The sequence below is a fragment of the Halichoerus grypus genome, chromosome 4, assembly GCF_964656455.1.
Source record: "Halichoerus grypus chromosome 4, mHalGry1.hap1.1, whole genome shotgun sequence".
NCBI lineage: Eukaryota > Metazoa > Chordata > Mammalia > Carnivora > Phocidae > Halichoerus > Halichoerus grypus.
The window spans coordinates 133247173-133272071 of NC_135715.1; the positions used below are offsets into that span (position 1 = coordinate 133247173).

A 24899-nucleotide genomic window follows, 5' to 3' on the forward strand; every position below is an offset into this window, starting at 1 on the left:
ATAAGGGACAAGTTTTGATCTATATGTTTTTATATAATTGTATAGTAATATATATTTATATTATATATGTTATATAAATGTACTATACATATATACTTATTTAATAAATATATACTTATTTTTGTCTCTTTCTAAAAAAAATCTAAATGGAAATTGAAGAATATATAAACATATTATTATCAAAATACTATATATCAGAATTAAGGGGAAATTGTTAAAGCGGGGATTAGAGGCAAATTCATAGTCCTAAGTACTTATATTAATAACCAAGAAAGAATGAGAGTAAAGAAATTAAGCTTTCCATCCAAGAAATTAAAAAAAATTTAAAACCTAAGTAGAAGAAAGTAATAAAATAGAAGTGGAAGTTAATGAAGTAAAATATAGGAAGCAGTAGAACCAATATATAAATCATAAGCTTTTTTTGGATAAAAATAACAAAATAGATGACTTACTAACTAATCTAATCATGAAAAAAGAAAGCTTAAACACAGACAATTTAAAAAAGAGGGAAGTAACCACAGACACACAAGAAATTAAAAGAATCATGGGAGGCTGCTTTGCTCGATTCCTTGCAAATAAACTTGACACCTGAACAAAATGAGTTGTTTTTGTAGGGACATATAATTTAGTAAAAGAAAGGACAGGAGGCAAACAAGAATGCAGCATTCATCCTAGTCACGACTAGGATGAAATGAGAGAGATTACAGGCTTTCCTCTGGCATGGTCTGAGACCTTAAGCGAGGACAGTCAATGGGCATTGTGTTTACTCAAGTTTCTGATGGTGTGATGTATTTATTCATCTTCATCTGTATTACTAGGCAATAACCAGATATAACCTCCCATTTGCTGAATATGCTTGTGTAAATATACTTAACTGGCATTGAATGCTCCTGCTAGAAGAGTAGAAGCACTATGATAATATCACACAGCCTCTCACCCACACCCACCCCCACCCCAGGAGGGGACAACAGAATGACTTTTAAAAAGGAATCTGTGAAATAAATACAGATTCACTCATCATTATGTCTCCAGCATCCCTCCTCCATATTTCTGTCCCTTCAAAGGTTGCTAGGCAACCCAGTAGAAAAATAGCCAAAGCCCTTGTAAAGAGAAAACATGCTTACAATGTCAGAAAAATAAATGTGGGCTTGCTCACTTGGGCTTGCTCACAAACTGCCAGGACTTGAGACATAATTCATTCAGTAGCAATGATTGTAATTGATCTTGAGGATGGTGAAAACAATTGACCATAATCTACCCAGAGGAGACATGACTCAAACCACCCAAGTGTGAGAGGGGGTGCTGCTCTGGTGGTACCTTTGCCCTTGAAAGGGGATGAATGTTCAGTGGTTCCTGCTGGGGCCGGTCTCTGCCTAAGTCTGTGTGATTCCATTCTTGCAGTTAGCACAGTATCTCTAAAACTTCTTTAGAGCTCTCAATTGTTAACACCCAGACCTCCTTAGGAACTGCCGCTTCATCTCCCCTGGCATTTAGTGTATCTACTTGATTTTAAATGGAGCCTGCTTCTGTGGGCATTGGCATGCATATTGTCTCTGGTGGCCCAGGCTCAGATTGCTCTAAGGAACTGTACAGCCTTCCTACCTGGTGTGTGTGCCAGGGTCTGCTCGGCTCACAGTGACAGGTGTTGATATTCAGCTGTTAATTTCCCCATTAGAGGCAATGTGGTAGGATCTGATGATACAATCTGTTCATCTGAGGTCTGCCCTGGTTTTCCCATCTAGAATATATTGCTAACTTTATTGAAACAATAAAAGAAGGAATAGATTTGCAATCTGCCCTTTAAATGGTTTTGCTTTGCTAGGAAAAAAATCCATAGCAGTCAATTTCTTTTTGTCTATTATAAATTTATTAACAGTGTGTTGTAATTAGGTGCATGGCTTTGCCTTAGAGGACAAATGGCGCTTCTTGAACTGTGACATTAGTCTGATTGTGGTAAAATGACCCATTTGGTTTTACCAGCTGTGACTTTGGAGGGAGCTGAATGACAGAGGATGCATAAAACTCAACAGATGAAAACATTCTCAGCTCATATTCCCTATTACTGATCCTTCTGCATCCCAAACAAAATATTCTTTGGGTTTGCTTGCTAATGTCTTCGTGATCTGAAGAGTACTATGCTTGAACTGGCTTATCAAATTGGGCCCCTGTTCTCCCATTAATATGATGTAAATTGCTCTGGCAGACTCTAAAGATGTGTTGTCTAATTAACCAAGAGGAATTCCTTAGTGGGGAAGCAGGACAGCGCAATGGTTGCAGTTGTGCTCTTTGGGATCAGGCTGCCTGCACTGAAAACCTTTTAGCTTCTCTAAGCCTTGGTTTCTTTGTCTTGGAAACAGGGGATTGTGTAACGTGCCTCACAGAGTATATGTGAGGATTAAATGAGTAAATTCTTAGCACAGTGCTTATACATAATAAGCTCTCAAGAAATTAAGGATAAAAATAATATTTATTTTAGAAATAATATTAGAAATAATATTAGACTCTGCAGAAAAGTGGTCCAGCTGAAGGAAAGCCATGGGTTCCTGACTGGGCTTGAGAGAATAGGGGGAAGAACCGTTACCAGCTCCCTTCAGCCTGCTCACTATCTAGCACTCGTAACCATGTGGGTAGGAAAGGGGGCCCAGAAGAAAAAGGAGTTCCCCTCTATGGCCGTTATCCTGGCAAAAGAGTTTTGAAGCACACTGACTTTCATTAATTCTTTTCTTTCCTAAGAGAAATCTTAGAGGCAGAAAGACAGGAAAGAATAAGAATAAGATACTACCTGACTCTTCAGTTTTTCATCTCACAAAAAGTTGAAACCGTAGAAATGGAAAACCACAAAGAGATTAAGTCTGTGTTTGTGGTCCTGTCTGCTCACTGGTCCTTGTTTTGGGTGCCTTTTTCTAAGTTTTTATTCTTGTCTTGCCATTTTTTCCAAGTAAAGTTTTGGCCAATAAAGGTTTACAATAAGATGCTTTCCAGAACATTCCCCTTTCAATAAGGAACTTCTGGGATAGAAAACAATGAGTCTTAATGAGGACATTTCATGCACCATGACAAAACAGAAGGGGAAGAAGGTTTCCATTATCTCTTCATTACCTCTGAAATATATCTAGCAAATGCATCTAATGTCAGAGGATACTGGACTCCTTCAATTGATGATGGTTGGAAATAGCTTATGGCAAGCCTGAAATAGAAATTTCCTAAAAAATTTTAGTTTCGTCTAAAAATAAAAAAGAACATCAGAACACTGCGGCATCTCTATATTCTCCCATTCACTTCCTTCCTGCGCCAGTTATCAATTTAGTGCTTTTCAGCTCTGACTCTACCCTTCTTTGCCCTGCTTTGTGATACTGGAGTAGACTCAATAGAGATTCTCCTTTGCCATGTGGCAGGTGTTAGGCATTGTCAGTAGAGGGCACTGGAAGGCCACTGCAGGAGGAAAGGGGACTCGTCCTGGTTTTGGTGTACTTTTTTCTTGTTTCTGTGGTTTTTGCCTCCCAGTGGCATTTGGGACACCCATTGGTGCTCACCCTACAGCAAGTTTTACCAGTACTCATTGAGCAGCTTCCCACTTAAGTGTCAAAGGCATCCTGGCAGGTGGTTTCCTGTTTGCCAGCCCTGGCTTGTCTCACTTCAGAAAACTTCACCACCTGTGGCCCTAGTCACATCCTTTCCAGAGAGGTCTGAGTCTCAGTCTTGGTTTTGGGTCAGGGACTCTTCTAAATTCGTTTCTTCCTTGGGTATTCTGTCTCAGCTAGAGGTAGTAGCTCTTTTCCAGTATTTGCTCCTCCTGTACTTGTTAGAGTTCTTTACTCCTCAGCATCTAATCCCCTATTACAAGTAAATAATTATATTAAATTTTCCCTGTTCAAATTAATAGTGTTTTTCTGCCTTCTGATTGGACCCAAATTGATAGATCCTCGAGGATCAGGTGTGATGTGTACAGATGGTGAGTTGGGGGAGGCATATCACAGCTCCTCTCCCTTCTCCCTTCTCTTGGGAGTCAGCCTGCCCTGGGTGATTGTTCTCAGGCAGCAGTCAGCTCAGTGGCCAAGGCTCTGCCCCTGAGTGAGGACCTATGGTGGTCCAGCCCTGGGCCCAAGACCTGCCAGATAAGTTTGTCTAACTCTGTCTTTCGGTTTTAAAACCCAGCTCCCTGCAGATGAAAGCCACATTCTCCAAGATCAGCTTTATCAGTAATAAAGTATTATTTAAGACCTAATCTGCTGACTATCTTATTCCTAAATTAGTTCACAGCAGAGACAGGAAGAAGTCCTACTTTTTATTGTCTCCTCCTCCCTCACTGATGATTTTCATATAAAACAATGTAAAATAACTTATCACCAAAAAAAAAAATGGATACTGCAGGAAAGCACAGCATGTCTAGCATGTCTGTTTAACGTTGCCTATCCCCTGGCCACTACCCCATCACTGTGACTTTCATGCCAATGTATAAAGCTGTTTTTTCTTAAAATGCCACCCTAATTGAGGAATGATTCTATATTGCCAGAATGCTTAGACACACCATACTATTCACCTTCAATGAGTGGGTCCCCACAGAACCACATAAATAGTCCAGAATTTGGTGATAGGAAAACATTTAGAAAACAACCTGATCTATTCGAGACACATCTCTTTACAATCATGAATTAACAGACAATGCATTTAAAACTGTGTGGAAAAAATAGACATGTGGCTTCCACTCTGTGCATGAAGGACCACTGAGGAAAAGGGTCATTAGCCAGCCCTTGGGTAAGGTCTACTTCCCTGATACATTAGACTTTAACAGTTGGACTTGATGGCATTGCTGAGTTCTTGTTGAAGGAGGAAGTTGAAGAACTAGGTGTCAGCAAATGATCACATTGGCTCAGACAGTGAGCCACATGCCACTTGTCCCCTCCATCATCTCTGTTGACATGGCGCCTTTTATTGTCCTTGACTTTCTCCTGCGCTCAGCATGCATGGCTGAGTTGCTTGTGCATCCTATGTGTTTGCATAAGGAGAGTACAGTGGAGAGAAAAGTACCCCAATGTGTTTTAGAGAGTATGAGAAAAAGTGACTTTTGTGAACATTTGAAATGTTGGTTGTAGTGACCAAAGATTAATAAAGGTCTGTAACACATCCAATATCAAATAGAGGCCTGGGCTAGTAACCCCTGACATGGGGAACATAATGTAGTCTTCAGATTCTGAGATGACCTTTGAAACAGATTCTTGCAGGCCTGAAAAGCCAGAGGAAGTATCTTGTCACTTACTGGTGGTAAATGGTTAAGAATGGGTTTGTTATGAGCCCTGTGATTTGATGTGGTAACTTTATATTTCAAGGATTATAGCTTAACATTGCAAATGGTGTTATTTAGGGACAGGGTCAAATTAGGTTATTAAGAACTAGAATCAGAGGCGCCTGGGTGGCTCAGTTGGTTAAGCAACTCTTGATTTCGGCTCAGGTCATGATCTCGGGATTGTGAGTTCAAGCCCCTCATTGGGCTCCGCACTGGGTGGGGAATCTGCTTAAGATTCTCTCTCTCCCTCTGCCTCCCTCCCCCACCCCCGACCCTGGCTTGTGCACTCTCTCTCTCAAAAAAAAAAAAAAAAAAAAAAAAATCTAGCATAAAAACACTCAGGTTTAGCCATTTCTTCAGGTCTGCATTTCCTTATAAAGGCTACCATGTTATGTAAAACTTCTATTAAATAAATTTGTATGCTTTTTTCTTATTAATCTGTCCCTTGTTACAGAAGTCCCTGTCAGAAACCTAAAGTATAAAGGAAAAGATACTTTTCTTCTCCTACGTTTACTTCCTTCCAGACACCTCCTCATCTAGTGTCCTCCTTGCAGACCTCTTCCTCTCCTTTTCCCTACTTCAAAGGATTGACTCTGATTGGGAGATGCCTTTTTTTTTTTTTTTTTTAAGATTTTATTTATCTCAGAGAGAGGGACAGTGAGAGAGGGAACACAAGCAGGGGGAGTGGGAGAGGGAGAAGCAGGCTTCCCGTTGAGCAGGGAGCCCAATGTGGGGCTCAATCCCAGGATCCTGGGATCATGACCTGAGCTGAAGGCTGACATTTAACGACTGAGCCACCCAGGCGCCCCGGGAGATGCCTTTACGGTAGATTCAGCATCCATGTTAACATGGATGTCTTTTCCAACCTGGAACTCTTTCACATTTACTGAGGTGCAGTGTATAGCATTGTGATTCTGATTTCTGTGTCATTTTCATATCATCTATTTTCTGATTTTAAAGAAATATCTTCAACTATGTAATTTTTTCAAATGATTCCTCTTTAGCAGATGTATAGCATATGTATATTTTGAATAAATCTTGATCTGTGCCCCATATGTCAAGGTAATTACCCAGAGATACTCACTGTTCAATCTAGGTAGCAGATTCTTGCAAGTGGCAGAATGGAATCCAGCAGCGGGGGTTCAAAGCCTGACGTGGGTGGAGTTGAACAATTTAGAGTTCCCATTTACAGTGTATTCTATGGAGTGGTGGCTTAGGGGCACTCTTCACAACCCTGTAGGGCCTTTTCATGGCCACTTCCTCTGCGGCTCTGAAATTGCTTGCTGGGCCACCTTGAGGAGAGGAGTCAATCTGTGCCTACTCTTTTCTGCATTTAAGTTACATAGTAGGATCCTAAATGTTCAGTGACAAATGTTCAGTGTTTGTCACCTAAAAAATCTTTTAAAAGTTAGAAATCACATAGGACATGTGGCATGTGTAAACCATTTCAGCCTTCGTTCTAAGAGTGAAAAAAATAGAAACCGCCTGAATATCAATGAGTGAATGGGTAAACAAACTATAGTATGCCCACATTGTGGAATACTATTTAGGTATCAAGTTGGCATGGGATGATCTTTAAACCATGTTATTGAATAGAAAATAGAAGTACCAGGACACTTATATGTAGCATTTAATCCCATTTCTACTGTCCCCAACTATGTGTATTATAAAATTTATATTGTATTTATTATATACTTTTAGCACAGCAAAACAGTCTATATGCATTTATAGAAAATATTAAAAACGTGTATAAAAAGGTCTGAAAGATGACAAGCCACACTGATATGGGCAAGAGTCTGAGATTAGGGGTGGTAGTGAAGAGGTATTTTGCTTTTTGCTTTCTATTGAATGAGCACAGGATAAGATGCCCCAGAATGTGCCACTTTGGCATAAAGATTATTTTGAGTTAAAGGTAATCAAAACCCAGTAGATGCAGGAAAAGCTCTCTGCCTGTCCCTCAAGTGCCTAAATTTACATTGGAAAGGAGAGACTGTACCAGGAAGAGAGCTATGAATGGAGACTCTCATTTACCTAAAAAATGATCTGCATAATAGGGCAAACCTTTGTTTTTCCAAACATTTCCTTTCACCTCCTTGCTAATGGTCTTTCTCCCCTTTGTGTTCTCAGGCTCCTACCCCTCTCCTTAGCTCTTACAAGCTTCATGTTGCTTCATTGTCTTTGGAATTCCATGTCTGTGGATTCCCCATGCATATGCTATTAAATTGGACTTTCCCCTGTTAATCTGTCTCATGTCAGTTTGATTCTAAATCCAGCTAGAAGGACCATACGGTGGAGGAAGGTCTTCTGCTCTGATATTATGTTCCTGCATTGGGGAATTCTCTACATTAAGATTGAGTCATGTATTAGGAATAAATATAAAAAATTTTAAGTAATTGATTTTGAACAATGAAGATGTGCCCTAGGAGAAAAGCAACTTTGGCTAGGGCTAGGTGGTGATGCTTAAGGATGAGACACAGATACAAACCTAGCCATTCAACCTCATAAATGAATCTACCAGTTGTAGATCAGGATGGCAGCTCTGTTGCTATGGTTAATACTCTCAGAATGGTTAATTGTGCTCAGCGCCTTACTTTATTGCTTTTATGAGTAAATAAATAGAATACCATTTGAATGCACTCCCATGAGTTTATTTAACTGCATGTTAATAATTATTTATTAGTTATTATACTAATGTCTTTTTGTCTTCCTCTCTATATTCTCCATTTCCTTCCTTAACACCCTTCTCCCCTCACCAACTGGTGTATGTACTCTGTTTAGGACCTGCCTCAAAATTTACAACTTCCAGGAAGCTTTTCTTAATTAACTCAGTCTCATTGAGAAATTTTTTACTCCACATCTCTTCGGTGAGTGTGCTTTTGTATTTGAGGACTTCATTTTGCACCTATTCTAGAGGTGTTGCTTGCTAATTGTTTTTCTGTCATTTTTTTCATGTAGATTCATCTTCCAGTGTAATGGACTCTTCATGAAATAAAATACAGAAAACAGTGAGGAATATGGATATCGAGATAGAAATACTTGTTTAAAACCTGACCTGTCCACTTTTTGATGGATGTTTTTAAGAAAATTTCTTCTTTTAAGCTGCATTTTCCCCACCTGTGAAACTGGAGTAATAATTTCTATTTCATAGGCTTGTTTGGCAAGGAGATTGGTGGTAGTTAGCATTCAACATGTGGTAGTTATTAGTATTGATCTCCTCCTATCTCCAACTCACCATGCATATGTGTATAATGGTCCTGACATCAGATAATGTCTGTGATGAGATTTTAATCATGATTTATTTCCTCCTTTTGGTCAGATATGTTCAGGGATCTGGGGACATTCAGGCTTCAGAAGAATAGAGATGAGGCTTGTATTGTCAAGTCCAACCCAAATCAGCACCAGAGGGGACTCCTTTGTTCCTCAAACCCTGCTTGTTTGCATTATTTAGTTAGAATTTGCTCACATCCAAAGAAGCTGTTTCACTTTGTCTAATTTTATGCTACTTTGAGGACCAAGTCATATTTTGTCCTGGCATCATTTCTTGGCTTACTTACAATAGATGGATATTTGTGTGCATTCATTCATGTTGTCATTCATTCAGCAAAAATTTATGGAGTGCTTCTGTGCTGAGTACTAAAGATACACATGAAGCATGAGTAGGAGTATACCAGGTAGACAAATTGGGGATAGCACTTTAAACTGAATGTACAGCATATACAAAGGCCCTGAGGCATGAAATAACAGGACCTGCTTTAGGAGCTACAAGTACTGTGCAGTACAGTACTGCAGCATCAGGTGCACATGGGGAAGTAGTTTGAGATGAGATTGGGTAGATGGACAGGCAAAGCCATTTGCATATCATGCAGAGGGGTTGAGATTTTATCATGCTGGCAGTGTGGATCTACTGAAGAATTTTAAGCAAGAAAATAACAAGGTCAGATTTGTATGTTATAAGGAAATTCTCACTGCCAAGTGCAAGATGGATTAGAGGGAGATGAGAATAGAGGGAGGGAGAAAAATAAGGAGGCTACTGGAGTAGTCTGGGTATGAGATGATAAGTGACTGAATTAGGACATGAAAGAGAGGATGAAGTGATTAGAAAGGAATTTAGGGAGTAGAATTGATAGGACTTGGTACTTGATTGATGTATTAGTTTTCTATTGCTGTCATAACAGATTACCACAAATTTAGCAGCTTAACATAGCACAGATTTATTATCTTATAGTTCTGTATGTTAGAAATCTGACATGGCTCTCACGGGGCTAAAATCAGAGTGTTGGCAGGACTGCACCTCTTTCTGGAGGCGCTAAGGGAAAATGGGTTTCCTTATTCATTCTGGTTATTAGCAGAATTCAGTTCCTCGCATTTGTAGAATTGAGGTCCCCATTTCTTTGCTGGGTATCAGCAGAGGCCCGTTCCCATCTTTCAGAGGCCACATGCATTCTTTGGCACCTGACACCCTTTCCCTGCCTTCAAAGCCAGCAGTGGCAAGTAGAGTCCCTTTCATGTTTCAAATCTCTCCTGCCTCTTCTTTCTGCCTCTTTTTTCTACTTTAAAGAAATAGAAATTAGGGGCACCTGGGTGGCTCAGTTGTTTGGGCATCTGACTCTTGATTTCAGCTCAGGCTGTGGTCTTGGGGCCATGGGATCGAGCCGCATGTCACGCTCCTCAGTGGGGAATCTCCTGGAGATTCTCTCTCTCCCTCTGCCCCTTCCCACAATGCTCATGCTCTCTCTCTCTTGCTCTCTCTCTCTCAAATGAGTAAATAAATCTTAAAAACAAAAACAAAAACAACTAAAGGACTAGAGATTAAATTGAATCCATTCAGATAATTCAAGGTAATCCTTCATGTCCTTAACCTTAACCACATCAGCAAAGTCCCTTTTGCCATGGAAAGTGGAGTATTCTCTAGGTTCTGGGCATTAGAATGTGGACTTCTTTGGGGAGCCATTATTCTGTCTTCTCCAATTGGATGTGGGGTTATGGGAGAGGGTAGAACCCAAGTTTCTGACTCCAACAACCAAGTAGAATGCAGATTTAGGGGAAGAAGATAAGTTCTGTTTTGAACATGCTGACTTTAAGGTGCCCCTGGGAAATCAAAATGGAACATCTAGAAAGTAGTTGGATGCACTAGCCAAAAGGCAGAGGAGAAATCAAGGCAGGAGATAGAGATTGGGGAGATGCTGACATGTAGTGAGCCCTCAATGAATGTGGAGAATGGGAAGAGAATAGGGCCAAGAACAGAATGCTGTGGCCAGTAATATTCCAGGTGCACCAGAGAGAGCAGCACTCATAAAAGGAACTCAAGAATAGCCTATGGGGTCTCATTTTTTTTGTGACACATTTCATCCTTTCTCCTCTGCCTGGCTTGTTTTCTCCTCATTCCCTCGTTTTCTGCCTCCTCATAGTTTCTGCTTCCTAAAACTTCAGCTTGCACATTGTGCTCCGTGACCTCTCCCATTTGCCCTGTCATCATGGATCTCTTAGCTTCAGCTCTCATTCTAAACTCCTTCATTCTTTTGTTTGTTTTGTGTTTATTTTTTTAGTTCAAGGTGGGGGAAAAAACCTAGAGAGAATCAGATTGACCCAGATTATCATTTTGCGTCATGCCATGGCATAGGCCAGAAGTTTAAATGGGGATTGGCTATCCAGAGGCCAGGTGCCCACCCCAGTCAGCTGCTTCTCCATTTCAGGAACTAGAATGAATTCAGTTCAGCTGTTCAGAAAAGCAGTTTATTAGGCTTTGGGAGAAGAAGGTTAACTTGATCTCCATTGTATTTGCTGGACCCAGGTCAAAAATGGATATATAATAGGTTCACGACTCTCTTTAACATCACCCCATGCTTCTAGTCTCATGTAGCCCTAATGCTGTCTGTGTACAGCAGATCATCTTTATAGAAATTGAACTTGGCGTCCAAATCACAGGAGTAAAACCCAGACAGGCAAAACTCAGATCAAATACAGGTTTCCCCTGCTACCCGAAAGTAGAGTGTTCCTATGAAATCTTTCTTGAGCCAAAATAGTGTAAAGCAAAGAAGCAATTGTCATTAATTTATATAGAAAAATTTTTGAGCATTCCAAGACCCAAAAGATAACCTCTTTTAGGTTTTTCTGATGCCTTAGGACACATTACTAACGGATGCACAACATAAATCGAGTTAAAGTACAGATGCTCACAGACAGGATTCAAGGCTATGGCAGCGTGATGCTGAGAAGTTGAGTGTAGTTCCGAGGGAGGGAGCTTGGTGGGGCCTCTCTCACTGCTTGGACTTTGCACTGCCCCTATAAAGACTTACTGCAAAACAAACACTGAACGCTATTTTCGCTTTTTGCCTTTTCTCAAAAAACAAAATGTATGTTTATAAACATTATCCAAATTAGAGCTGGTTATTCAGATTCACAGTCCTTCCGGCCACTCACCATTCAAACATTCTGCAGGCTCTTGGCATCCATACACATAAGTGAGGGATGCCTGCTTGTCTCTGAATCACAGCTATGCACTGACTCTCCCATCGCACTGAACATGAAGCATCTCCTCTCCTTTTGGAGAGAGACCCGCTGGGCACGGTTGCAGCTTGCATCTGTGGTATTGACAGCCAAAAAAGGTACCATCATTACTATTTGGTGCTCCTCCTGGATGGCGAGAGAACTGGAATTTATATTGCTAGTGCAAACAAAATACCATAAAGCCTTCATATTCCTTTTAGTTTTCATTATACACAGATAATAATCTTTCACAAGATCTCTATTCACTGAACCTAAGTATGATGGATCAACTTCAGGAAAGACAGGGCACCTACCTACAAGGTCAAATAAGCTTCTCTGAAACCAAATTCCTATGATGCCAAGCTTCAAAGATGTTTCCTTGTTTGGGGTTCATGTGAGGCCACCAGGGATTGGCGATGGTCTGGATGAGTGGTGATCTCCTGCTCCCTCCTCTGTGCCCTGCTGCAGAGGTTCAGGCCAGCTCATAAACCATCGCCCGGCCTGTAGTTCCTGCTGATAACTAGACTGAAAACAGGAAAGTGCAGTGTTCTCTACACAAGAGTGGATGCTTGCCATCCATTTCTCCAATGGACTCTTGCGGGGTCATTCTTCAATTGCAGCAGAGGACTGTCCCTTCATGCTCAGCTGGCCAGTGTTGAGCCTACTAGGGTTGTTTTAATCAAGTCTGTTTATTCCGTCTACAAGTGACTTCTTGGTCACGGTTAACTGCTTTAGGGGTGAATTAAGTCTATTAGATAGTAAATTGCTTAAGCATGTCTTCTCTGTGGGACTGACCTCAGTGAGATCAGAATGAGCAGAAAACCTAAGGAAAGTTCAAGTTCTGGAAAGGGCTCTAGGAGATGATGTAGGATAACCTCACTGAGAGAGGCCACACTGAGGCCCACAGCTGGGACCTCAAACAGCTGGAGCCAGTAAGAACAGGTCAGTTCAAATAAGCACTGAAGCAGAAGTTATATGATGGTACTTTGATTATTTAAAAAATGCAAGGGAAAGGTGAAGGCAAATATTGTTGAATAAAATGAACGAGATAGAGGCAGCCTCCAAAATAACTGAAGGGCAACCTTGAGCTGCTTACTCTTTCTAGCTGGGCACACAGATAATTTTCCTTTGGGTCTTTGAATCAGAAGATCTGAAGGATAATTAAATTCTTATGCAGAACAGGGAAATTATATACTTCTCTCTTATCACTGTTACTTCCCTCCTGCTCTCTCTCCAGATCCAAAAGAATCACATAGTCTAGCCTCAAAAAATTACTTATGTTCTTTGAACCTACCAGACTTTTTTACACTTCTGTGATTTGGTACATGTTGTTTTCTAAGCCTGTTGTGGCAATCCTCTCTTTCTCTGTCTTGAAAAATCCATCCTAATCTTCAGAGGTCAGTTTAAGTTCATCTTCTTTATAAAGTCTTCTGGGACTCACCAGATTGGGTAAATTGTTCCTTAATTATGCTCCCACATATCTTCGTGTATTTCTGTATCACTTATCAACTTCTCTTCTCATCATGTGATAGGATAATACTCTGAAATATTGTTGACTCATTTAGGATTAATTGCATTTTAACAATGGCTTAAAAAGGGTGGAAGTTTACTTCTCTCCTGTTAAGGAAGACTAACAGGAAGCAGTCTAGAGCTGGTATGGCAGCTTTGCAGTGTCATCATGAATCCAGTTTCCTATCTATCTTCTTTGCCATACTCAGCTTATAGCTCTCATTTTCAAGTTTACCTCATGTCCAAAATGGCTGCTCAGGCTCCAGCCATCACATCCATACTCCAGGAAGCAGCAAGGGGGAAGAAGGAAGATGTCGCTCCTCTTTTTAAGAAGGCTTCCTGGAGGGGCACCTGGGTGGCTCAGTCATTGAGTGTCTGCCTTCGGCTCAGGTCATGATCCCAGGGTCTTGGGATCAAGCCCCGCATCGGGCTCCCTGTTCGGGGGGCAGCCTGCTTCTCCCTCTCCCACTCCCCCTGCTTGTGTTCCTGCTCTCACTATCTCTCTCTCTCTGTCAAATAAATAAATTAAAAAAAAAAAAATCTTTAAAATAAAAAAAAAAGACGACTTCCTGGAAATACCATTGAACAATTTTAGCAATGGCCAGAACTCAGTCACATGGACACATCTAGCTGCAAGAAACTCAGGAAAACGTAGTCTTTATATAGCAGCATTGTGTCAGAATAAAAACTGTACTAAAAAAAATGAGAGGAGAATGGGTATTGAGAGGCAAATTGCAATCACATTATCTGATGCATTTTTTTTATTTCAGTCATTCTCGCTGCTTCCCATTCTTCTACCTTTTGAAGCTAAGCAATCTGTGGCTTTAGGAAGTAGTTAGAACCCAGGTGAAAACAAAGATAACTTATATAATGTGTTTAAGATTTACAGTCCTATTTCAGATGTACAGAAATGTCACTTTCTCTATTTGCTATACTTAATTTGCCCAGAAGCCCCTACTTCCATTTATGACCCGAAAAAAACCTCTTACCAATTAAAGGTAATGTCAGTTCTGTTTTAAAATCTAATCTCTTTGGGTAAATATTCAGCCAAATGCAGGGCTCTTACTTTCCCCTTATCCTGCCTTCTCTCCAGGAAGTGGCCTGGTTACCAGAGTCTTTCTGCAGCTCTCTAGTTCTCTTGGACCTCCAGTACTTAGTTATGTTAGATGTCTGTCACCCTCTCTACGCAGGGACTCCATAGGGCCTGGAACACTGTTTTAGCTGTTTTGCTTTCCCCAGTGCCTATTGCAGAAGCTGACATACAGGAAGTAGTTAAAAATTTGACTGATGAATTTATGAGTGTACTTTAAATGCATCACATAATTAATTCACATGGTAGTATAATGATCTGAAAATCCTTGTAAAATTTCTCTAAAGCCCCTAGCACTAGGTTTGTAGCTTTCTTTCTTATGGCATTAATAATACTCAGCTCTCAGTTATAGTGGTTGTATGCTTGCCTTGCCCCTCATTAGTGCTTGCTCCCTGAGGAATGGTCCTGATCTGTGTAACTCTCATAGCTCCTACAGAAAACCATGGACATAGTAGGCCTTTAATCAATGAAAATGAAGGACTAAATAAATAGGGGCTGGCACTTTGTAATTTACCACTAATGAGTGGCTCCCACCCGGGAAGAAACAGAATGGATTTTATCAGAGCTATTTAGAACAATATCAGTAAAGACAAGTTGGTATTTTGCCTTTAACTAAACACTTTTTTTTTTTTTGTAAGAAAAAAATTGTTTTTGTTTTTCAGAAATCCTCCACCTACTTTACTTCATCCGGAAAAATGGTGTGAGGAGTTCAACCACTTTATTTCACAGTGAGTATTTCTTCCACTAAAAATTGCTTATCCAGCAAGGCCTTGAACAGTGATTGGAAATCTGAGCTGTGGAATTTACTTGGCGCTAGAAGTTGTTATGCCTTTTAGCACGTTATGACACAGAATTTGTTTCAGTAAATGATAGAAGATGCCTCTGCAGGATTTGAAAAATAAAGAGTTCCATTTGACTTTTGACTGTAATCAGACCTCCTGATCATATGGGTCACATTTATCTGAGAATCTACTCACATTTATCTAATCTACTTGTCCTGGGGCGAATAATGCGAGTGGAGGAAACTCAACATCTGAAACTATGATGCCCCTACTAGGCCCAGGGAAGAGACAGAGGGTGGCAGCCTTCTATGGGGGTCTTATAGCTTGGAAGTTGGGCTTTGCTCTAGATCTGTGGTGTGGGAACACAGCTCCAGTTCCCAAGATGATTGAGGGGGCACAGTAGGATCTCAGGCCTGAGGCACCAAGGTGAACAGCCCCAGCCAGGGCTCAGGGCAGGGAGAACAAGATGAAAACCCAAGTGATGGGTGGTGTGCCTGATGGGAGCTATGTTACCAGGAGCTAGGCAAGATAGAATGGGACTAAGACAGGTGCAGAACCAACAGTAACACCAACAGGATGGTGACTCAGTTCTGGGAATATGAGCTTTTGGCCTGGCCCCTGGTCTGATAGAGGACCACACTGGTCCCAGATCTGGGGAAGATGCTCAGTATGCTGGAGGGAACTGTGTGACCCCAAGCTAGGCTCCTGATGAACTGTGGGGGCAGAAATCCAGACCAGGCATTACAAGGCATATCCAGGTACAGGGACTGGGAAGAGGTGTGCTCAGTGTCTAGTAGATCAAACAAGGTGTTCAGAAGTCATGGGGGGAGAAAAGAAGTGCCCAAAATAGCTCATAAACAGTACTTAGGGAAGGGTCAACACAAATTTCTCTTAACTTATGCCTATGTGCAGACTTAGCTTCCTCAAAAAGTCAGGGCAATGAAAGAAACTGGGTCCCTTGATCATCTTCCTTACTCCGTCATTATACAGATCAGTAATTCCTTATCCACAATTCTAGAATCCAAAGAGCTCTGAGAAATGAAAGTTTTTTTTGTACTTGACTCATTTAGCTACAGGCCCTGGCCTTATGTGAACTGATTTGGTGGCAACACATGACCTAAACTGAAGTGAAGCTATTTATAGTCCTTATTTATCTCACTCAGTGTGAATATTCATGTGAATTGCTGCAGATATATTAATGTGTTTGATTACAGTGTGCTGCCCCCGATCCTGCTGGGGAATGTTACATAACATACAGTAAATGCACTGGTTTACTTTTCTAAAATTTGATAAAATTCTGAATTCCAAAAAAATATTTGACCCCAAGGGTTAGTAGAAGGAGCTGTAAACCTATATTTAATTTTTGTTTCAAGTGCATCATAGTTCAAGGTCCCTGAAATTGTTTGCTTGTCCAGCCCCTCCTGGATTTGTTTCACCTTTGTCAGGAGACAAGAGTGGTAAATATTCCAAGAACTCTACCAAGCAAGGCCGTACTGGAATGTGACCATGAAGTTCAGGGCCAGGGTGTTTCCTCACCCCTCCAGTCCCCACTCTGGTGTTTCTGCAAAGCTTGCAGAATGCAGAAGCAGCCACACCTCAAGGTGGCAATGTCAGACAATGGTGAGAGGAACAACAGATAGAAGAAGAGGGATGATGCTCACATAGGAGCAGAGGAAGAGGCACTTCCTGGGATTTGGGAGCCAAAGGGGGAGGTGAAGGGAACTGGAGAACTAAAGACATCCTGGTGGCTGGGAACACACCCCAGGGAGAGAAATCCAGGGGCTATGGGTTCCAGTGATTTTGCTAGCAGAGGCTGGATTTAAAGAGTTTTCCTTTTCATTCCATTGCTGCATATAGATTCTCTTGATTGACCTTCTTGAAGCTGTTGGCCTAGAAAAATCCATTACATATTCACAAATATGCCTTCCTATACCAAGCTCTTGTGATTCTTCTAAAATGTGACTTGACTCACTAAATTTTATCTTCTATATATATTTTCAAGAGTGTATTTGGATTCTTAAACCAAGCACGGTATTGCTTAGATGGATTTGGGAATAAAGGTACATACTTAATGATGGAGTTGGGACTCTCAGGGTTAAACAGTGTGGAAATCCCTCCCAACTATTGATTTTTCTTTATGGCAGTATCCTATTATATGCGCATTTAAATCTGCTTAACTCCAGGTGCACTCATCCTGATTTGCTTTAGACTTAGAGGGTCTTGATACTAGAATGGAAGACAGAACACAAAAAACAATGCCTTTAGTATGCATGCTATCGGGGCAAAGCAAAAGCATCTTGTTGAAACGGCAGGAGAGGGAGAGTCTGAAAAAGTTCTTATGAACCAATGAAGGTGAATAGAAATCAAGTGATTGTGTGCTTTACTACTAATTTAAGATATGGAAAAATGTCATCAATCTTCTGTTTATTTAATGAGTTGTCCTTAATGGTTTTATTAGTGAAAATATTCTATGTTATAGTTGTTCATAGATTCTTTCCTGATTTCAGCTCCCAATCCTGCTTTCCCCATACCATCTTAGATTCCTCAACCATGAGTTCTTTTTTTTACAAGATTTTTGGAATAGAGTCTCAAGATTAGGGACTAATTATTATATTTTATATCTTTAGGTAGAAACCTGCCCACTATTCCCAAATAATAACCTTTGGTTTCATAGATGAGCCTGCATACCCTAGGCTGCCATTACTCAGCCTACCAATTGAATTTGACTTTACTATTTCATTCTGTTTATTCAAATCTCTAATGAAATACAAACAATGACACTCACTGGGTTAGAAATGTCTATTGAAAGAGAGAGCCTTGGTTTGCTTTTATACTTATCTTGTTCATATTGGGAGGGAACCGGGAGAAGGACAGAGGATTAAGGCCTTCAGATTTTCATATTGGTGGAAATGGGGTGGGGAAGATGATTTTCTGGTAATTTCAGGAAAGATGTTTTTAGCTTGAATTATTCAGATAATTGCTTCAATTCCCATTGTAGACTGAATAACAGTGCATTGTATTAAGGTAAATAGACTGATTCTCTCTAAAGAATAAACAGGACTAGAAATTCTTTAGCAGCTTTAAAACTTTTAATACCCTATCCCCATGTGACTGCTAAAACATAGCAGACGTGATTCAATAATTTTGATCTTTTTCAGTCCATGTTGGTCTCCATTTACCAAGGACCTGTATGACTTCTCATTGTTTGCTGCAGTGGTCCAAAGGGATTGACCTGGCTGTAGCCTACTGATTATAGCTGTGTAGACAGGGGACAGGGTCTGTGTGTGTGTGTGAGAGAGTGTGAGTGTGTGTGTGTGTGTGTGTGAGAGAGAGAGAGAGAGAGAAAGAGAGAGAGAGAGTGAGTGTGTGTGAATGAGAGAGGGAATGTACATGAAGTCGGGGGGGGGGGGGGGAGCGGGTGCTGGGAGGTGGCTTGGTGTTTTTCAGGTGTCCAGCCTTCTTAATCTGGAGACACTAGGAGAGATTTTAAGAAAGTCTGAAATCTTACTAGTAAACATGTTTTGTGGTTTAAAAAAAAAAAAGAAAAGAAACATCAGTTTGGTTCTGAACCTTTGGTTGTTAGTGATAATTGACTCATTTGTATGTGTTAGTTATGCATTTGTCAAAGCAGGACTCCTCTGACAGCTTAGTTATGATAAATTAAACATGATGCTCACATAAATTCTGCACTGCTTTTTAACGGTAAGCTAGGACCCTGCCTGGTGTTTTTTGTCACCTCTGTAATGTGTGGTTGACTTTGTAGAGATTTCATTATCAGCCCTTTCCCCTATGGCTAAAGCTATTTGCATAACAAGTTTATCTGGTTCAAGTTTCAGCCAGACTTCTGTTTTGTCAGGAGGCTCCATTCAGAAGTAGCCTTTTGACAAGATGACAGTAATTTTCCTTTGCCAGCTTCACCTTCATCCCAAAGCATGTCCCTTTTTTTTCATTTCAGACTAATTTCAGATCTTTGACTAAACTGTAATACTTCCCCAACCATTGTCTAAAAGGTATCTGTGAACTGTGCTTTTTCATTTTGCCTCTAAAACTTTTGGGGTTTTATTAGCAGTTAGTTTTAGGACTTTATCATCAATGGCTCCTGAGCTGATCAGAGAGACAAGAAAGAAGGATTTCTCTTAGGCAAGGGCAAATCTACCAGGAGCACCATGGCTGCTCAGCTTAGGATTTAGTGATGACTCACACTATATAGTCTCCTACACACACTGCTTTCTTGGGTTGGCTGGCTTGAGCGGCTAAGCATGCAGGTGTATCCGGTTCCCAAGGTGAGCTTTGCGGCTGAGCCTTGCCATTTAGTCATGTAATGAAGAGGCAGCCTTTCTGTCTCTACAAATGACATTCAAATGGCTACAAGCAGCTGTACTGCATGTTAACAAGGTGAGATCACCCTGAGCTACAAAACCGCTAAAACTAATGGGCATTTGCATAAATTTATTCCTTACAAATGGAAACTCAGAGCTGGAACATTTGCTTTTCCCTAGGCCTTAATGTTTATAAAGGTAATCATTTATTTTGGGGTGGTTGCTTCCTTCACATTGATTGTATTTCCTTCGAGGCAACCACCCTTAGCTCTTCTCCATCCCCTGTTTTGTTTCAAGGCAGCTTTACTCCACACGGTTTTTATAATGTCCATGAACAACACACTGGGAATGATAAATATCCTAACTCAGTGATTGATTAAGCTCCACAAATATTCTTGGCTTTTTAAGTCTTGTTAGATTCTCAGGTGGCCGTGCAAAGGGTTAATACTTCCTGGAGTGGAAGGATACAATAACCTTTATTTACATTACTTCACAAATTGGTAATTTTAATTAAAATAAGCAGTGGTATCTCCAGTGACAGACTCTCTCCATTTTAGATTTATTTAGCCAATGATTAGCTGTTATGGCTTCTTGAATTAATTAGCATCTCTTGAGCTACAGGGAATTAGTGAATTAATAAAAACTCATGAAGAAGCCCAAAATTTAAAAAATTATAATTTAAAACCCCCCCAAATTCTTCTCTCTCCTCTTAACATATATTGATCAATATACTTATAAATGCAACCCAACTTCTTTCTCATCTTGAAAAATTGGGATTTTTTTTTTTCCTTCTTCATGAAAAGAACAGATACCGCTGCGTGTTTCCAGATTATGTCTCCCCGAAGAATGTCTAATTTAGATTACCTAATAGATCGTCTAAAGGCACCAAGGGCCTGATTTGATCTCAATTAGACCCTGCTTATAAACTCAGCCAATAAAATCTGATTTTCTCATGGTGTAAACCAGAAAGTGGTTCAGTGTGATTTGAAGTTTGAAACATGGTATAGTGTCCACATATATCTGGAATATACTGTTATCATAGGAACCCTGGCAGTGAGGGTTTCAGCCTTACCCAAAAGAAGCAAGAAGAGGTATAGTAAAGTGGGTAATCCAGACTCTAGGCAGCATATTCCATTTATTTCCCAACAAATGCTGGGTTTGGCACTTGTGAGAAACCAGATCTGTAGGAAATGCCGTAGATTTCACATTGGTGCTTGTAGCACATTATGTCAGGTGACTTTTAGATGGGGTTATCCTAGATGATATTCTTTCCATTTAACCCATACTGTTTTTTTTTTTTCTTTCTTTTTTTTTTAAATTCATACCTGAATTTCATAATATAAATCAAAGAGTGTCTACAGCTGACGTCAACAGAAGTGATGGTGAGCTCTGTGTTATGTGTCCACGCACATGGTGTGTGTAGGGTTTGGGGCTGAGAGGGGCTTGGGGGCATGACTCCTACCCCTGCCCAAGGCCTGTTCCCACCACCCTTCCCCAGAACGCCACCTGGTTCATCAAGAATAGCAGTATGTGCATTCAACTGTGTCACTTACTAGATGTGCCACTCTGGGGAAGATATTTAACCTCTCTGACCCTTGGTCCTCATTTGTCAAGCGGGGAGAGCAAAGACCTGATTCATAGGGTTATCGTAAGGATTAAATTATATAATGTGTCTGTAGAACCTGGCAAATAACTCTTATTCATGCCAGGCTCTGTTCTTTACATGTCATATAATTCAGGTAATTCTCATAGCCCTATGAGACAGTTCTAATATCTTCATTTTACAGAAAATTGAGGTAGAAAGAAGTCAAGAGTTCTAGGACCACAGCTAATAAGTAGGGGAGCTGGGATTCAAGCCCCCCAAAACTTGTTTCAGTGTTGATAGCCAACAGTAGTTTTTATTCTTTGCATTTGGTCTGTGCCACTATTGTGAAATTGCTTTTTGAAAGTGTCACTGGCTCGCTGTCCCTTTCTGGACCATCATGGTGTGTGCAGTTGACTCCATTCCTTGGTATGTCTTCTCACAAGACCTTCAGATCTAGCAATTCCTGGCCAAGAAACAAAAGCAAAATTATCCCATTCCCCAGTGGTTTCATAATAAAATCAGGTACAACTCCAAGAGAAGATACTAGAAAGGAATGAAGCTGGATCTGTAAGGAATCCCACGTGAGATGCCAGCTGTATTTATATGGTAGCAGAGTGACTAGCAGCTTACTGTACCAAACTACAGACATCACTGCTATCTGGGCACTTGGACATGTTTTACTGGGAAAATTATTTCTCTTTGTTTCTTTGCTTCTGTACTAGTGGTTTTAGTAATAAATAAGAGACCCTTTTGTTCAGAAAAATAAGGGTCAATGACCTTCTCATTTTTAATACCTCTGGAATATTTCAATCTGCTGTCCACCTTCTCTTTATTTAAGTTTCAGCTCACTGACTTCCACAGCTCTGGCAACACACACACACACACACACACACACACACACACGCACACACACACACACCCCTCCACTCCCTTCTGAACAGCAACAGTACCACCCCCCTCAAACTCAACCCAAGAGAATCTGCTCCAGCAGGAGTCAAAGTGCCTGGTGTGTACACTTACCTTCACATGTTTGCCCCACAAACAGCCCTGTCTCCCCCACCTATCCCAGGGCATATCTTGTCCAGGCCTAGTGCCTCTGTCTCTGCTGTCAGCCAGCCACAAGTTTCTTCATGCAGAAGGAGCAGGGGGACAGGAGATGGATGCCTGGACCCTGGGAGGCAGAACCCACAGTGCTTGGCAATGAATGATGGGAAGAGACAGGTGCTACAGAAAAGGAACAGTTAAACGTGGGGACTCCAGTATTTTGAGCGTGGGAAAGGGTCTTTTTGGAGACTATGTGTTGGAGAGATTAAGAGCACTAGATCTAAAGTCAGGTTGTATTCTAGCATTGCCACTTAGATTTTTTTTTTTAAGATATTTATTTGAGAGAGAGAGAGAGCGAGCACACAAGCAGTGGGGAGGGGCAGAGGAAGAAGCAAACTCCCCACTGAGCAGGGAGCCCAATGTGGGACTCAATCCCAGGACCCTGGGATCATAACCTGAGCCGAAGGCAGACGCTTAACTGACTGAGCCACCCAGGCGCCCGCTACTTAGATTTTTGACCTTGGACAAATTACTTAATCTTTCTGAGCCTCAGTGTCCTCATCTGTAAAAATGGGAGTACTAATATAATAACCATTTGGGATTAAGACAGATTCTGCTATGATAGAAAATCCCAAATAACAGTGGCTTAAATAAGATAGATTTTTATTTTCTTTTCGTATGAAGTAATCTGGGAATTAGGCCATGTAGGTACTGCTGATCTGGCAGGGCACATGGCAGCCACCCAGGCTCCTGCTCTCGTGCTGCCCCATTAAGTGTGATTTCCATTCCCAAAGTCACCTCATGGGCCAAGATGGCTGCTATAGCTCCAACATTTACCTGCTTATTACAGCCAGCTAGAAGGAGAGAAAAATGGAAGTTTCCTTACTTTAAGAAGACTTTCTGGCAGTTTCATGCAACATATTATTAGCTACAACTCAATCACATGGCCACACCTAGCTACAAAGGAAGCTAAGAAATGTAGTCTTCTAACAGGGCAGCCCTGGGCTCAGGACAGTACCAGCACGATATCCTTAAGTAGAATGGAGAGTGTATAGATGGGTTACAGTCTGCAATCATGCTGCCTTACAGAATGTGGCAAGAATTAAGTGAGATACAGACTGAGAGCTCAACAAATGTGAGTGATGATGATGACTATTATAACTCAATAGTGGTATCATCAAAAGAGATATGAGAGTTGGGAAGGAGAGCCAGTAGGGTCCGCAGGGTGATGAGTCACAACAGAGTGAATCATGAGGAGGGGCAATCATGATCCCCACTGAGGCTGATCTAGGGCCTGAGAGGGATGGGGAAAGTAAGGACAAGGTGGGAACATGAGGTGGCCAGGTTGACACCTTTCCTGTATCTTCTCTTAAAAGCTGTGTTCTTCTTCTGGTTCAGTGCTAAGCTCCCAGCCTTCCGCCTGCTCCTCCCTACCCTGGCTACTGTAGTTTCCACTGTGGAATTTCCATAGGCTCTGGTGCAGAAGGAAATCTGGCTCTGGGTCAGTAAGAATTTTAATTAAAAATGGAAATGAAGGCTCATGTCACCCGTACTACATTCTTCCAGCCCACTGATGATTTCTGGCAGGGATAAAAATAACAGACATAGCCAGTTGGCACTAATAAGGAAAGGGCTGGTTTGTTTTTTTTTAATAGATTCAAAATTTATAACAGCGATATTAAATATAATGAACAATCATAGATTCTCTTGGTCTTCCATCTCCTTTTGGGTATGTGTACAGCTTCCAGCTGACCTAGTATTGTAATTCAGAACCTCCTAAGGAAATAAGGAACCTCATCAAATACATGTTATAGGTATCATACCAGGTCAGTGAGTTGGGTGAAAATCCCATAATAGACTTTTTAAAAAAGACTATTTATTTGAGAGAGAGAGAGAGCGCGCGCGCTCGAGGGAGTGCTTGAGCAAGTGCATGCATGTGCATGAGCTGGGGGAGGGGCAGAGGGAGAGGCAGAAGCCAACTCCCTGCTGAGCCGGGAGCTGGCTCTGGGGGCTTAATTCAGGATCCTGGAATCATGACCTGAGCCAAAGGCACATGCTTAACTGACTGAGCCACCCAGGGAGCCCCCGCCCCCATAATTGATTTTTAATGTGAAGGACTATTGAATGATTTTGAAAGAAAAATTTTATTTGAAAGTCTTCTAGTGAATAGTGGGAATTCTTGCCTTTAAGGGAAGCCCAGAGCTTAAACTCTTAGACTCAAGCAGTGCTGCTCATGCATGTACAGAATGCTTGGCTTTGATCAACCCATGTTCAGGGTTGAATTATGTCCCTTAAAACTTCATATGTGGAAGTCCTAACCCTCAGTATCTCAGAATATGACCTTATTTGGAAATAGGGTTATTGCAGATATAATGTGTTAGAATGAGATCATACTGGAATAGGGTGGGCCCCTAAACTGGTATAACTGGTGTCTTTATAAAAAGGGGAAATTTGGATGCAGACATACACACAGAGAGAATGCCATGTGAATATTGGAGTTATGCTGCCATAAGCCAAGAAACAACCCAAAGCTAAGAGAGAGGCCTGGAACAGATCCTTCGTTAGCACCTTTGAGGGAGCATTGCCCTACCAGCCTTGAGTCTTGATCTCAGACTTCCAGCCTCCAGAGCTGTAGGACAATGAATATCTCCCGTTTAAGCCCCTCAGTTTGTGGTACCTCGTTACAGCAGCCCTAGGGAACTATACAGTCCATGATGTGATGGCTACAGGACTTGACCTCATCTGACCTCTCCAAGCCTCTGCTTCCTTAGCTGTGGGTGAGGATAGCAGTGTCCACCTA

The 24899-nt window shown here is 41.1% G+C and overlaps 1 protein-coding gene across 1 annotated transcript in view; it reads left to right on the top strand.

Moving 5' to 3' along the window:
- MYO3B (myosin IIIB) overlaps window positions 1-24899 on the top strand; it is a 394785-nt gene that overhangs the window by 93217 nt on the left and 276669 nt on the right. The window contains exon 7 of the mRNA XM_078070027.1: window positions 15032-15097. Within this exon, the coding sequence (XP_077926153.1) occupies window positions 15032-15097 (66 nt within the window). The remainder of the gene's footprint in view (window positions 1-15031; window positions 15098-24899) is intronic.